Source organism: Protopterus annectens, chromosome 9.part0 (assembly GCF_019279795.1).
Source record: "Protopterus annectens isolate FY-2018-M chromosome 9.part0, PAN1.0, whole genome shotgun sequence".
Classification (NCBI taxonomy): Eukaryota; Metazoa; Chordata; order Ceratodontiformes; family Protopteridae; genus Protopterus; species Protopterus annectens.
Window position 1 is genome coordinate 264609792 of NC_056743.1, and position 17268 is coordinate 264627059.

Below are 17268 nucleotides of genomic sequence, written 5' to 3' on the forward strand. Positions count from 1 at the left end.
AAAATATTAGGAATATTAACTGATTTAAGTGCTACTATTTGAAAAAGGGGATTGGTCATTTTATTTCTGTAGTTATGTCACCCGTGGTGCTTACCATGTTAAAAAGTGCACACATATCTCTGTTGAGTAATATGTAATCCATGTATTTGCAAATAATTTCTGTCAAGACATGCTCTGCATATATTTCAGGATTAAATTCTGAATTTTGTCCATTAATTCTCATATTTCTTTCTAGCACTATACCCTGTGCTCCTGTTTTTTCTGCTTCAGATGCATTTTTTTATTTTATAGATCAGTATTTCCCTTCACATTACCAATAAAAATGTATTCTCATATTTATTTTTTAAAACCTTTAAATTCCTTTGAACATGCTTGTTTTTCCATTTACACATTTCAGAAAAATGTTATTTTCTAGCATGGTCTGTAAGCTTGATTAAATGTAGTTCATTACTTCCTGCCATGCTTATAATCATGCCAACTGCAAGCTTAAATTAAAGGTGTATGATTATTGTCGCCTCATTTTTGGACTCTTACTTCCACATGACTTTCTTTTTATAACCTCTGCTTTTATAACTTTGTGAATGACAGTAGATATGGTGTCATGATTTGCACCAATGATTCCACTATATATGTTTTGGACAGGGATTATGGTTTCATTTTGTGTTGTGCTCGTCTCCATGTTATATACAATGCTATAGACTTTAAAACTAAACTGCTGTCAGCAAATTAATTTATGGGGGACAGCAAGCCTTAAGAGCATATGGGGAATATGCACTGCTGCTTAAAGGACAACAATGACATTTTTTTATTAAATGCTTAACTTCTCTGTCCTTTTTCTCCCTATTTATTGTCCCCGGTATGAATAAACAACAATACAGCATTTGCAGTATTTTAAATTGACTGTTTCTCTCCACTAGCAAAGTACATTACTGTACTGTGGTGGTTTTGCTTTCAAAAAACTTTTATCCCACCCTCGAAAAGCTTCCTGCAGTCTCCAATTCATTGATGTCATCAAGGCCAATGAATACAGGTAGTTTTCTGGCCAATTCCCTCCCCAAAACTAACATCACCGTGACTGTCCTAAAAACCCACCCATGCAGTCATGTCACAGCTCCCTGGTCCTTTCCCTACCCATACAGAAAGTAAAGGCTAGAACAAGGAAACAGTGCACGAGTCAAGTCTCCTGCTGTGAGCTGTCAATCACAGCAGGTAACAGCTCAAATTACCCTTAGCACTTTGACAGCTAGGGAAGTTAGGTGTAAAGGGGGATAAGAGATGAGCCAAAGTAGTACAATTCAGGCTTCCCAAAAGACTGCATTTTAGCCATTGTAAAAAGAAGCAGCAGTAAAAAAAATACTTTGAAAGTCTGTTTCTGTGATATTTGCACTGTTTGTGTTTTAAGTAGTCATTGAATGGCATGAAATGTTACTTAAAACAAACCAACTGAAAGACAGCAATGTATGCATGTAAAATCAATGCAATGACAGGAGCTTTAGGAAGAAAGAAGCCTGCGGGATGTAATTTTTTACAGACAAGGACTGCACTGTGGGTTACCTAGAAGTATCAGGATCACTTCAAGATGCTAGACCCCATAAGGTCAAACTCAGAAGTTATATATAAAAATATTAAATCCTGTAAACAGTCGCAGAGTTGTGTTAATATGTAGGAAATATCAAACCGTGATGAAATAAATATGTTTTTTGAGTATGTGGGTGCGGCTCTCCTGTAAGGTAATATCCAGTACCTGTTGCATCCAAATAAGCATTACACTGTACAACTGCAAATCAGAACTGTAATCTATGGTTTTCCGTGATTTCAACAACCTTAGACTGAGCCCAGTCCCTTTCAGAACTATATCGCCAACAATAATCAAAACTCTGCACATAAATGTACACGATATTTTCCAGGAAAAGTTAGTATCTCTCCATTACTGCTATCCTCTCCTGGTCACTAGATAATACCACATTAGCTTATCAAAAGCACAATTAGTGTTTACTCTTAAAATAAACCTACTTTTAGTTATCTGTATGGCAGCAGTAACTTGAGCAGTAATGTCATGACAAGTAAAAGTCAACAGTTGTTAGTGAGCTATTCCAGTGCACATATCTTTATGCTGCTGATAGAAAAATCACCACACATATGCATTACACAGAATAATAAAAATATTTACTTAAGTAAATAAAATTAAGCATTTCACTTGATAAAAATCAAAAATAGAAGCATCTTTAAACTTGCATAAGGAAAACACAAAATAACTGTGATTAAATAGCATAAAGAAATCTAACAGTTTATCTTGACCTGTCTCTACCAGTAACTAAAGATATGCACTCAGTTTCTATTAATTTTTTCATAGAAGTCCAAAATGTAGTTCCATAATCCCATAGACAAATGGAATTCAATCTGAGCTGTGGCCAGAAATGCATTTCACCTGCACACTACTAATATTCCTTACCCATTGCTTTCTGCTTAAAAAAGTCTATTCCATTCTATTCTTTCCATCTGCATTCAAAGTGGATGATGATCTGACGTTATAACTGTTATCCATTTGCCAGAGAAGAAGTTGTTGAGTCCAGCTTGCTGGTGCACAAATAATATAATACATCTAGACATTGCAAATCTCTATGCATCTGAGGAGAATATTGGTTTAATTTTCAACAGTTCTGCTGCCTTTCCACTTTAGGCAGTTGTGTACTCAGTAGTTAGTTTTCCATTATATACATTTTACATGCTGTTCAAAATTTACAGCTACTCTTTTACGAAACATATAAACACATTTACTTTAGCATAGCAGTACTTTACAAAGATGTCTTGCCTATATTTGTCATTTTTACTGTATTTGATTCACATTTTAGTGTGCATACCTCCTCTTATTCATCTATTGTTTTAACTGTTTGCTAGAAATTTCATATGCTCTGTACTCATCCACAAGTTTTTATAAGGCCAGATCTGTTTCATTACTTCTTGTATTATAAATTATTTTCCTTATTAGATAATTAAACATCTCATCATTTTAATCATTTCATCATCTCAGTAATATATCTATTTGTAGTCTCGAAGCTGCGGTGGTACAGCAGTAGCATTGTTGCCTCACAGCAAGACGTTCTCCTGTTCGATTCTTGGCTGGAGTGCCTTCTGTGTGGAGTCTGCATGTCCTCCCCGCAGTCGAGTGGCCTCCGAAAGACATGCATGAATGGGCGTGCCTTCGCTGAAGGTTGGGAGTCGGGCTGGCAACTCGGCACCAAAAAAATAAATAAATAAAAAATCTACTGCCAATCATTAGTGGACCGGAGTTCCGCTGTGGCGACCCCTAACCGGGAAAAGCCAAAAAAAAGAAAAAGAAAAACAAATCTCTATTGATGCATTTGCTGCTTTAAAAAAAACAATGTCTAATAATTAGCAGGTCCTTTCTGTTGGAAGTAATTACTGCAGTTAACTCTGAATGCTGCTATTTTGTCTTTCTCCTCTTTAAGTAAAAAAGAGAGAGTTAAGTACCAAGCAACACACAGGATGCATCACATTAAATGTTATCAGACTTTTCATATACTTGTAGTGACAATAATGTGAATTTCTGAATCCAAGGCTTACAGTTTTCAGCCAAATTCCAACAATTATCCTTGTGATTGTAGCTGATCCATATTCCTACTATTAGGCTTCTGTAGTTCCAAACACATAAACTCTTGAAAGCCAATATATGTTTGGGATCCATACTAATGCACGAACGGCAGTTTCACTGAAACTGAAACCGCCGATCATCCGTTCACGAAAGTGCTTTTCACTGAAAAAGCACTTTCGTGAAAGTATGATAAGATATAGGAAAAATCAGGGGTAAATGGCTATTGCTGAGATCATAGTACAGTGGGGATAAGGGAATATTCCCTTTTCCCCACTGTAGTGTGATCTCCGAGTGAGAGTATAAAAGTAGGGTGTGTGGGGGGCTTGCCCCCCACATGGGGGGTGAAGGGGGGCTTGCCCCCCTGCGTAAACGTTAGTTATGTGTTTTTTTTTTTTTTTTGGTGCTTATTTTGGAGACTTTAGCGAAAGTGCTTTTTTGGTTAAAAGCACTTTTACTAAAGTGTGTTCGGTGAATGTGGATTCGGACTATTGAGCTTTCATTCAATAGTCCTAGATCCATATGTTTTTATTTTGTGTATATATATATATATATATATATATATATATATATATATATATATACACACACACACACACACACACACACACACACACACACACACACACACACACATATTTTTTATATATATATCTTCAGTTCTGGTAGATATTTCATCACTCTGATACCATCTCATATCAAAATATCAAATAGCTTAACCAGTAGCACACAGAGACAGGGAATGTGGTCTAATGTATGTGGTATTTGTATTCCAGACAATTCTGTAGAACTTTTATATATTATATAGTACACACATCACCGTAACTACTTAATTAGACTTCTGTGGGTGTGCTGTGTCCATTTTATCATGTGGTATTCCTATTAACACAGTAGTAATCTTCTTAATATAGCATATTAATGTCATAATAATCCAGATCACATCTTTCTATTAGGAAGTAAGTCAGTAAAAGGCACTGAAGTGCAACCAGCCAGGATCAAAGTAGACAATAACGAAATAATAGATGTTCATCTGCATTAAGTGAGTGTAATACTGCCTTCCTGGAGAGTGTCATTAGTCCAGTAGTATAATTGTTGATCTAACTGGATGTTTTCCTAACCACAGAGGTCCAGCCATTGGTGTCCACCATAGTATAGGTTCACCACTTCAATAGCTGGTAAAGTTAAGGAGTTCTTAATACTTTGATTCAGTTTTCACATCTTTTCCACATTTTATGATGGTTGCCATATTCACCAGAATACTAAATAGTTTTATATACTTATATGTAAGTGAATGTATTGTGACTGATAAACATTTGAAGCAGTAAAAAATAAAGTGAAGTGGTCATATATCGACCACTTCAAGTTTGTCTGTTTTCCTGCTTGTGCACCTGACCATTTGTCTGACTATATTCTACTTATTACACTAGGTCTGTATCTAACAATTTAGCTGCTAAATAGATCACTTAGACTATGAGTTATGCAGTCTGATACCCCATATTTAGCAAGTGATTTATAATTGTACACTGTGTGTTTACAGTTTAGTTGAAAATGTTTTTGATTTCAAGAGATAATTTTGTATATTGTGTACTTTTTAATAACTATGTTTTGAGTGTGTGACAGGTCCATAGTCAAGAATTTAATGATCAATTATTAAATGAGTTATTTAATTGGTTAATTAAAAATAAATTACTCAGTTTAAAATAAAATAATGACTAAATATAGACATCTTAAAACTGTTATGTCACTGTCTGAAGTAATGTTCAGTTCCCATTTGCTGTTTAATTTGTCAGCATAGCAAAGGACATTTTGAGGAGGAAGATAACATGCAAACATTTGTTGTACTGCTTGTATGATCACACCATGTACTTGTAGAATATGTAAGAAATCAGTGTTGTCTTTGTTTTCAAAGACTGAAGTTTTGCTATGTTTTGTTTCAAAATAAATGTTTTTTAATGGTATTTACATTCTTTTTGCAGTTCTATATGGGCAGTATCTGGGGAGGTTGTGATACCAAGGATTAACCCACTTCCTCAGTGTGCCAAAAATAACACAGGATTGTTCATATTAGGAAAGTCTTCAAAAATTACCTCCGTGCTTTGCGTGATTCCAGAAAAAGGCAAAGGTAAAAATAATACTTATTTTAAGTACAGCCTCACTTTCTGTATTTATGTTTGATTCTGAAGTACATATACTAGAAATGAAACTCTGCATTTATCTGCAGAAATCTGATATTATTCTTGTTTTTGTGCATGCAAACATTTTCTTTCTGTTTACCTGAACTGCTAGGTCAGCAGAGGTCTGAGAATCTTGTTCTAGTTAAGGTGATTGGTTTATTATTTTACATAAACATGACTGGCATCATTCCCTTTTAGAAACAATGCACAATAATAGCAGAGACAATTCAAAAGTGAAGCATTATGGTTTGCGATGCCATACCAGAAATGCAGACAATCTTAAAGAACTGTACTTAAATCAAGCATACTGTGTCGTGTTAAGAAGTACTTCAGTAAGTACAGTGTTGTTTTACTGTAAAAAGAACCATATCCATTTGGTAGGTGATGGATGAGATAAGCAAAATTTAAAGGCAGTTTACTAAGGCTTACACTCAAGATAACTGTGTTAAGAGTGCAATGAAATGAGAAAGTGGGGTGTAGTTGTAAAGATTTTAAACTATAAATCTAGGGACTTCAGATAAATAGCAGTCACTATTGTTTGAGTGCCATGTGACTATAAATATATGTCTTAACTTCATTGTACTTCCAAGACTCCCTGTAAACAGCCTTGACTATCTGTTTTCTAAAATCCAAAAATTAAATAAAGCTAAATTAAACTGAAGATGCATTGGAGAAAGATGAAATACTTTGAAGTGTCACACAAAAAAGTATCCTTACTAGGTAGTCAGACTTCACTCATAGAATATCATAATAATAGACAAAATGCTAATAAAGGTACCCCCCACCCCTTTAGCATAGAGGAATGAAGCCATGACTATGGCATAGACAATCATTGTTCTGTTATGGCATGAGTACGTTATGTGATACGGTAAGGGTGAACTTTAATGGCTAATGCAAGCTGAGGCATCCTCCAGGGAAGAAGAACGAAAGCCGTAAGGCTTTGGAGATACCCACAGTGCCTGTACTTACCACCTGTAGCAGCTGAACTAGCTCCTGCTTAGTCAAGAAGGGATCTACTTGCAGAGCTATGGAAGCAGGAGCCATGTGTGGAAGCATTCTTGTATTCTGTTCCTAAACAGGTGGCTATAGTGAGTCCTCAATCCGACCTGTGGGAAAAATGGATAGGCCATTCCTCAGGACTTACAAGCTGGCCTGCACCCTCCTACAAGATAATAATGAGGTAAAAGGTAATCTGGTAGGGTTACCTGGGCAGGAATTAATGGACTGTGAGACTCTCGTCTAGTCTGAGGATGGTCCAATGTTCTTCATCAAGATCACTGCTGCAGTAGCCTTAGCTATATGGATTAGATCCTGTTAAGGATATAACAGCCAAACAGTTTCCAAAGCTTAAGCACACCTTCCACATGCTCAAACCATTAGTTTGAGCTAAACTGACTAAAAGTAGAACTTGGGTGCCAAGCCTTTCAGAGCTTTTTGCAAATGGAGTGTGCCTATCTTGTGAGCTTTCAGGGATCAATGGTTGGCTGCCGCTTTCCAGTGCTGGACAGATAAGTTCCCTTTGGGTAAAAAGAACAAGCTGATTTACTTTTTATGACAGAAATTGAATGTTTTCTGTGAAAAAAAAATATTTTTAAGCTAGGAAAAAGTGTTTTTATTGACTGTCACATGACCTTTAGTAACTTTTAAACAGGAATGTTATTTTTTACTTTTGATGAAAAAAATGTTGTTTAAATTACTTTAAAACTACTTTTTCTGAGACAAAATTTGTGTTATTTTACATTTGGGAGCTGAGGTAAGTGCTTAAAGTATGCTTTGCTGTATTCATTGGTGGAAGAAGTCACTTGTTTACTACATTTACTGTTTACTGCTGCTATACTTCCATGGGAATCAGGTGTCTTTTTTTGCTTAACTGTGGAATAACCTTCCGGTTCCGTGGTTTTTCCTTCTTTCAACCAAAGAAAATTAATATACAGCCTTTGCTACAATAATAGGCTGCTAAAGTGCCTCAGCCACAGATGAGTAACTCTGTTGTGGCTGTTTGTGGTTTCTTAAATCATTTATCTTCTTCCTTAGCTCCTTCTTGTGCAGTCCATACAGCCAGCATGGGCTGGGAGTTAGGCACATTCTCTGTGCCTGTTGGAGTGCCCTTGGTGTGCAAGGGAGAGAGACACACTTGTCAGTCCTAGAAGAAGAGGCATGGAACACCTCACTGCTTAGGCAGATGGCTGTGCCTACCCATATTGGAGATTTTTCCTGGCAAAACTGGGTCTACTTCTTCAGACTTTCCCTTTCAAAAAAACTTTGACATATATCTTCTATCTCAGTCGATTTGGACAGGAGTGATTTATCGGGCTTAGTTAAGGGTTTACATCAGCCTCTCGACTCTTTCAGTTTAGTTGTTTCTGCTAACAGAAAAAAAAGGATTCTTTATTTTCTGAATAGGTTCATGAATGTGAAACCAGAAATTATTGTGAAGGTTACTAATTCAGATTCTGAGGGAGAGTATGTTTTCTACCAATCCCATTGAGGGATTGTCTTTTTCTGAAACTATTTCCAGAATGAATCGTTTGTTTCACTGGGAACCTAATGACATTCCACAGTCCCTAAAGCAGTATTATAACTTAATTCAACTGGATTTTTCTGAACCTACTCAGTTCCTCTTGTCCTTTCAATATTGGAGGATGTTTTTGTCATAGCCAGTAACTTGCCTGACAGCCAGCCTGCAGTGTTCCGCAAGAAAACAGATTGTATATAATTCCTCACTCTTAAAAGTTTTTAAAAACTAATGCCAGAGCAAATCCAGCAACTTTTGCACTAGTAAACCAAGCTGCTGCTAAATATCTGGTTAATACCAATCCCTCTCCTTCTGAGAAGGAGGGGGGAAGGCTTTTGAAAGATTTGGGGTAAAGGCTATTCTTCTGCAACACTTACTTTTTAATTTCCCACTGTCAATTTTATATGTTAGATTATGCTTGCCTCTTTTGAGAACATAAGGAATATTATGTATCTGTTTTATCATCTGTGGAAAAGTTAACTTTGTGCAACTCCATTACTTCTGTGCTTCACATGACTACCCACTGTTTTAAAGGTTCTTATGATTCTACTGATGCCACTGGAACTGCACTGAGGAGGTGTGATTGGTTACATACTCAAAACCTTCCAGATGATGTTAAGGCTGAAATTTGAATTCTTTATTAGACAGGGAGTTAGTTTTTGGACCATCTGCTGCAGAGGTTCATAAATATGACAAGAGACGTAAGCTGATTCAAGGAATTTCCCAGATTTTTCAGTTTTCCTTCTCCAAGTGTAACAATGGGTTTAATGCAACCCCTGCAATATTTTTCAAAAAACAAATTAATACAACACAGCAACCTGCTGGTAAGCATTTAAAAATCCATGGCAAAAAGGTTCCAGAAAGAAAGGCTGAACCCCTAGAACAAAGGAAAGTCTAGTAAGTTTGAATGACTGTCTACAAGACTGCCATCTTCCCTCCTACCCTAGCAAACCCTTAATATTTTCAGAAAGTTTGAAATTCCATTTCTTTCTTTGGAAACAGATGGGTTTTAAAAATAATTCACCAAGGTTACACTTAGCAGTGGGAGTCCCTCCCTTCTTTTTGAGACATTCCCCCTCATCTGCCAGATCTGACTTCTCTTTTTTTTTTTTCTACCTGTTCTTCAGCATCTGTTGTCTCAGAGGGTGATAGAAGTGGACCCTCTTACTCAACTTAGAGAACGGTTATATTCAAGAATGTTTCTAGTGCCAAAGAAAGAAGATTAATGGAGACCAGTTCTAGATATTTCTTTTTAAACCTGTTTATGAAGGTATCCAAGTTCAAACTTGTTACCTTTCATTCCTGGCTTAATTTCTCCGAGACTTTTGGGTTTCTAATACCATGACAGGAAAGAACCCCATTCCTAAGTCAAAGTATGACTAAAGTTTGTGAAATTAGCATTGTTTAAATCTTTGCCCAGAACTGACACCTGCAATTCATATTGAGTTACATGCATCAGTAATGTATCTAAATAAGACTGTACATTCCTTTTTATTAGACCCCTTTGCTCCTACTACTGTTGGAACTGTCTGGGTATCCTTCTTCCATATTGCCCTTGTTTCTGCCTGCAAATCCTGATATTTTATTACTTTGTGTCTCTCTCTGTATGTAAGACACTGTAATCAATGGGTATAACAATTTCAATGATCAATGCTACTTTTGTCTTCTTTTCATGGACTACCATATCTAGTTTTCCTCAATCTGTTTTTGAACTGTTGGTAATGGGTAATCCTATGTGATATAACATTCATCATTCTCTATAATGCTTTCTTGCTCATGTTTCCATTTCTTGTCAGTTACTTCAGTATTGTAATGATTGCACAGTCCTCAATGCAGCAGTCTTGCCAAATTACTATGCCTTTTAGTATACACAGGCCCTCTGCCTTTAGTGTATCAGACTCAGCAGTAAGCTGTGTGACTGTTTCCAGGTCTGTTTTACAGAACCTAAATTTATCTGTTGATCCCACATGCTCAGTTGACTTTGTAAACCAGTCCACTATCTTAGGCTGCTAATATTAATTAATATTAATCCTTCATCTTTTTGTTTAAATTCACCTCTACTTAACCATTTCTGCATCAGATCCTGGCTGACATGAGGATGTTCCAAGTGTTTTCTATACTTGCTATATTTATGCATTTTCCACATTTCTAGCTTTCTCGTCTAATCCTTCTCTTATATTCTTTCTTTTGTTTTTTGGCACATTCAGTTGCTGCCTGATTTTTGTCTAGTTCTGGTTTGGTTTCCATTCCCACTTGACACTGATATGCTTCTGCTAAACTAAACAGGGAAGTCATCTTAGATTTGTTCTCTTCATGTTTCAAAACTTTCATTATGTTTGGATCTGGTGAGATCATCAGATATGTATGCAGTCCTGTAATTGCAATCTATACATGTAATCTGTTTCAAGGAGGTCCATACCTCCTCCAGAACCTGGGAGTGTATATAGTCTTGGTTTGCACTGATTTTTGTAAATCATTTAATAAGCATGAAGCATTTCTCTTGTTTTCCTCTCCTAATGATCCATTACCTTTTGGGACCAGTCAGTCACCCCTAAAACTCTAAGTTGGAACAGGAAAAGCAAATTGGTTTATTGCTTGGACTTTGTTCTTAGATGTCAGGGCTATTTTCAGTAATAATTTGTCTAAAATATTCCTTACTGAGATGTGTTCGCATTTGTTCATGTTTTATTGTCAATCCTTCAATATTTCCCACACATTTATACACTCACTTCTGCTTATATTCCTTTAGATCACATTCCTGTTCGAGACTGATATTTTTTTTATGCTGCAGCTTTCCTGCTTTAAATGTTGCTTTTGCACATTTATCAAGACCAACTGACATTCTTCTATCATCTGTGAAAAATTTGGCATCTTCCAGCTATGCTTTCAGCTCCTCAGCTGATGAACTATACAGTTTTAAATCTACAAAAAGAAGATGAGATGTTTTTATACTTTGTTGTTGTCTGGGAGCCAAATTGTAACAATAATCTAATCTGTTAAGTAGACAGCTTAATGGGTAAATGGAAAGACAAAATAGCAGTGGTTACAAAGAGTTACCCTGGAATATCCCCTTTTGAATTTTTATCCCTGGGATTATAATTTGTCCATTATCGTGGTTTAGCTGCAAAGTGCTTTGCCACTGTTTCATGGTCACTATAATGTAATTGATCAATGTAGGGTGTATCTTATACATCTGTAAGGACTCCTTTATTCATGAATGTGAGATGTTGTCATATGCTGTTTTGTAATCTATCCATGCCACACTTAAATACTTCCCCTTTTACAATTCTCCATTATGACTTTAACAAATATGATTCTTTATCCATTTCACTTTCTTTTGTTACCCCTTTGTTCTATTGCCACAATTTAGTTTTCTTGTAAATAACTATAAAGTCTGCCAGCTTCAATTCTAGTATATAGGTTATACATCGCAGGACTGCAAGTTATTGATCTGTAGTTTTTAGAATAGCTTGCAGGTTCACTCTTGAGGAAGAATATCATTTTTTTTCTATTGTTAACTAGATTGGTGTCTGTTTGGGGTGCACATACAAGTAGTTCTTACTCAGAGATAAATCATCATGTAAAGATGTTAATACATTTAACCAGAAGTTAGACACTTATCTGGGCCTGGAGTTTTCCAATTAGGAAGTTTTCTTAATTTTGTGTCAGTTGCTCTGGCTGTTATCTAATCTCTTATTTCACATCCTGAACATTTGAACTTCTTACTGTTTCTTTTACTTACTGCAGTGGTGGTGCTGCGTTGGCGTTATCACCTCACAGTTAGACGTTGCCCATTCAATTCTCAGTTAGAGCATTTTCTGTGTGGCGACATGCGTGAATGGGCGTTCCTTCGTTGAAGATTGTGCGTTAGGCCCAGCAAGCCAGCACGTAAAAATCTACTGCCAATCATTAGCGGACCGGAGTTCCGCTGTGGCAACCCCTAACCGGGAAAAGCTGAGAGACACAACAACAACTGTTTCTTTTACTTCTTCTATCCATTCAGCTGCTTTGTTATGTTCCACAGTCCTCCAAAATGCGTCTATTTCTTATTTTTTCTGATGGTGGTTCTATTCCTTTTGCTTTGTTCCCCAATGGCAGCTGGTGACTTCAAATCAAGGGGGGGCTGCAAGAGACAGCTGAATGGGTGGGGCCCAATGGAAAGGGGTGTGAAAAACTAGAAAGGGGTGGAGCTATGCTAAAAAACACAAAAACTGTGACTTGAATATAATATGGTGCCCTGGGTGGCACTGACAAATGGTCATTATAAGAATTCAATTAAGGCAAAATGAAGTGTAGAAGAAAAACAAATATTTCAATGCATTGGCTACATGACAGCTTACTTAATATCTAGATGGAAACAAAAAGGTTGCAAGGCATGAAAAAAAATACTTTTTAAATACATTACTGAAATGCCAGTCAAAATCAAGTATAAAAAACTGGTAGCACTTAACTCAAACCACTTCTTGCACTGCAGTTCTAATTATAATTTATATTTAGCTTTGCAAAAGTGCCAAGTAACATGCTGAAAGAAGCAATCTCTGTGATACCCCCACTTGTAAAAATGTTTCTTATCCAAAACAAAACTGCTGCCCGACAACAACTATCTACTTATTTCATGGGGAAACATGATCAAAGTAAAAAATGAGCAGCAAACAAACAAGCTCAAGACAAATTGCTTAAAGGATTACTGCACAGGTTATGGACCCCACATGATAGATTGGCATTCTGTTTAGTTTACGGGTAAAGCCTGCAAAGATGACTGCAAGTCACCAACAAATGTGAAGAGCTTCTAAAAATACTGTAATCCTGTCCTTTAGTACAAATATCCTCATATGCATTTCAATACCTAAGGCTTATCCACTATCTAGTTATGTAAATATTCTCTGCTTGGCAACAACAAAAAGGCTTTCAATGTTGGTAATTTTTTAACAGTATGCTTATAAAAGCTTACTTGCATCTTACAGTCTCAGACAAGCTTACCTGATGGTCATTAAATCATTGATACTTAAACACAGAGAAACAGGCATTGCAAAGGCATGCATTTTCTGACTAGGAAGAAGCATAAATCAACAGTATAAAAATGACAGAAAACCAGAACATTATGCAAAATCAAGGACAGATAAAAAGCCACTGTAGTATTGAGTCTACCATGGATGGTGGTATACTCTGTACACTTACACTGCATAACTGCTCCTTGCCTTGCTTGGACACATCCAGAGTCACTACATGGGGGAGCAGGGTGCAACAAGTATTTCACAATTTGAAGTATCTCTGGCTGACGGTGCTGGGCTTGACACATTTGTCATACCTCTCAGCCTCAGAGCAAGAAATATGGACAAAGGCCCAGATATAAGGACGATTTTTAAATATTGCTCTTATAAACTTAGAAAGATAATAGAATAGTAGGGTCTGAAACTCAGTGTCTGTCATTATTTAGTGACTTCATTCCTAAATGATTTTCCAGAAAACCACAAATTTTAGGAGGAACAAACCAAAGATAAGAAGCACAAATCTGTTCATTCTGCAAAAATCTGGACAGTTGAGAGGTATAGTTCAGCCAGGGCTGTCTGAGTTTGCCACCCTTCCCCCTTCACAAAATCATGGTGGAATGGGGCCTCCCCCTGCAGCTATTCCAATGTCCCATTACTTGGCTATTTCACCCCATTTACCATAAACACTATAATGTGCATATTGCTTTTCTTCTACAATGATTTGGATTTCATTTAAAAGTTTTATTTTACACTAACAACAGACATCTGATAAATAAAGCAATGCAGTCTCACAATGAAAATAGACTTAGCATTAAAACTTCTCTGCCCTTGAAACTCACATTCATTGAAAAAGCCTTGAAACCCACATTCAAAGAAAATACATCTGCCCAAAGATTAAGTTTGGGCTGTTTTCAAATCATAGGCCCCTTGCACAGGAAACATGCATGTGTTCTTTAATACACCTTCCTGATTGTATTAAATTATATTCCTTGTATAATACAGTGCAGTTGTCAGAGGGCATTTTAAATCTATTGTTTTGAACATTTTTCCAGTAAACAATGAAACAAAATGCATGCATCAGTAATGACAAAACTGCCCAGTTCAGAACATTTACATCATAAAAGTCTACTCAAACTTCTACAGTCCACCAGTAGCAGTAAATATGCACAATCTCTGCAGAAGTAAAAGTCATCTAAATAATTCCACATTAAAGAGATCTGTAACTAAATGAAGAGGTTGCTGCCAGTAAACAACTTTATATTTCATTGTTTCATCTACAAATAAAGTGCCTGATGCCCTTCAGGAATACATTGCCTATGTTACAATAAACAAAATGATAAGCTAGTAATATTGCAATAGGAAATTAATGGCAAACTGATTAACAGGTTCATAGTTACTAGGTATCTCTACCAGGTTCATCGTTACTAGGTATTTCTACCAAAGAGAACATTCTCAGGACTGCAGCATCTACCCCATTTAAAAGTACAACACAGTTCAGTATCAGCAATGCATCCATATACTGTGGGAGTAGAACCCACAGCCTTCTGCATCAAAAACAAGTATACTACCTGTTGTGCTATTAACAAGGCAAGCAAGTTTAGCATAAGCAGCATTAAACTTCTCTTCAAGCTCTCAGCTCCTTGTAAAATCCACTCAACACTCAAATGTATCTGTTAACTTTGAAGCACAAGAAATCTGGAAAAAGCCAAAATTTATTAGGGTGGAAAAAGCCCAAAAACTGGGGACATATTTTAAACATTGCTTCTATAATCTTGGAAAGTTGCTAGACTAAAATGTTACATTACCACCATGCATTGAACTGCCAAACCTTGAACACAGGACCCTGTGCACTACAGTCAGAGAAACATACCACTATACCAAATCAGCTGTTTCATGAAGACAGACTGAAATTTAAATGTGAATTCAGTTCTTACCACAGCTTTCAACCTCTTAGCACAAAACACCTAGACAAAGACAATAATGGGGGAATACAGCCACCAGACATATTCAGTGAATTCATTTCTTACCACAGCTGTCAACCTGTTAGCACAAAAAAACCTGGACAAAGCCACTATACAGCTCCAAAAATAGGGACAATTTTCAAATATTGATCATATAAACAGAAAATTGCCAGAATAAAATGTTTTGAGTTTCCATGTACTTTCTGAAGAATATGAAGTCTGAAATTCAAATGCCTGTCATTATACCTCATTTATTAGTTTATGCCAAGTTGTGTTGCAACTCTGTTCATGCCTATTACAAAACTGTATCGTATACATTTAATTTGAAAGTGGTTATGCTAAGCTTACAATAATGTCTGAATTTATAAGACAACAAAAAATATACTGGAAAGATTATAGCTTTCATCAGAAATAAGAAATACATAAAAGAAGTCAAATAAACCATAAAAGCAAATGCATATTGAAAAGGCTTCAGAGTTCAACCCAAAGTTAAAACAACACTCAACTGACTTGTTAGCTGTGCTCATATGTCTCAGGAAAATGTGGAACCGTTCAACCATCACACCTAGTCTACCATGAACGAGCACCTGCCTTATACACAACTTAAGCACAAAGCCACAAACCACAAGCTATTTGCATAGCCGTTCTACTATCTCAACTCTATTTATTCACGAATTTCTCCCTTTTCCTTCAGTTTCCAACTTTTTCTCCTCATCTCTTCCCACCACTTCTTCCCACATTCCCACTATTTTGTCTGATTTTCTGTACTCTACTGCCTTCTTACTGTAAGATCAAGTTATTATACTATAATTTGACTCAAATGAATATGTCTGTCCATGTCCGCCATGGTATGGCACCTACTTCAGTCAGTTTATCTCCTTCAGTTCACAAAGAAAGGTTAGGCACGCTTTCTTTTCCTCTCTTTGACTGCAAATGCAAGCTGAAAAAAAATTAAGTGTTTTTTTCACTTTCAGCAACAACAGCACCCGAGTACTCGACCTCTTCTCTTCCTAACTCCTAAGGCAAGACAACAAGTACAGTACTGTGCTAATGCTACTGATTTGGTTCTCGCTCTTTTTTGAGAAGAGAGCGAGAACCAATTAGTAGCAATCCAGTCATCCATGTCATGTACGTGCCTGCGGACGTGGCAGTTGGAACCCCCTTCTAATTTACTGCGCAGTTAAACCGCATAGACATTTGGGCACCACACTGATGCCTTTTCATTAATCCGGACTGCCTTTACAGCAATCAGATAGAAAATACATTCTAAAAAAATTAAAAAAAAAACCCGGAACTCGACGAGTATGGGCAGTTCGAGTTCTGGGACTTTGCAAACTTGCTCAGAAGCAATGTGTTATAGCACAAACAAAATATTATAATACTTTTTTTTTATTATGTCAAATGTTAATACCCTTCCATCTTTTTTCTGGGAGGGCTGCAGTCCTGCAGTCCAATAGCACGAGCCGTCCCTGTTGTTACCCAAATCTCTGTAAAACTTTTTGGGTCATCAGTGAATTGCTTATTTTGTACTTTTCCTTTATATTTATTTGCATATCTTCTAAGGTTTTCTGCCTGTGCTGATATCTTTAGTTAATTATTTGTGATAGTGTACTATAGGTGTTGGTCTGTTCTAATACTGCACATTTCTTTTATTGCATCTATCTTTCTAAGTATTTTTGTTGATTTGTTCCCTCTCCTATACTCTTCTAACAGTGTCACTTCCTGTCTTAATTGTTTTATAGTTTTCTGTTTTTGATACTTCCATGATAGAATTTGATTTCTTCACTTCCTTTCCCTTATTGCCCTGTATATTTATGGTAAGACTATCCTTTATTAATTTAGCTGCACAGTAATGTATCCTATTTACTTCTGTTATAGCACATGAATGATTACTGTGTTCATTTGTTTTATCAGACGTCTAACATTTTGGGTCTTATCAACTTTCAACATTTTGGGCCTTATCAACTTTCTGTAATCTATTTCTTTCATCAATCTTAATATGTCTATCCATCTCTGT

General features: G+C 36.4%; 1 protein-coding gene across 2 annotated transcripts in view; it reads left to right on the forward strand.

Annotated features, from left to right (window-relative positions):
• The window catches only part of LOC122811177, a 3180768-nt gene that overhangs the window by 2417330 nt on the left and 746170 nt on the right, over positions 1-17268 (forward strand). For both annotated transcript variants that reach the window (XM_044082849.1, XM_044082848.1), the window contains exon 18: positions 5587-5732. In XM_044082849.1, the coding sequence (XP_043938784.1) occupies positions 5587-5732 (146 nt within the window). The remainder of the gene's footprint in view (positions 1-5586; positions 5733-17268) is intronic.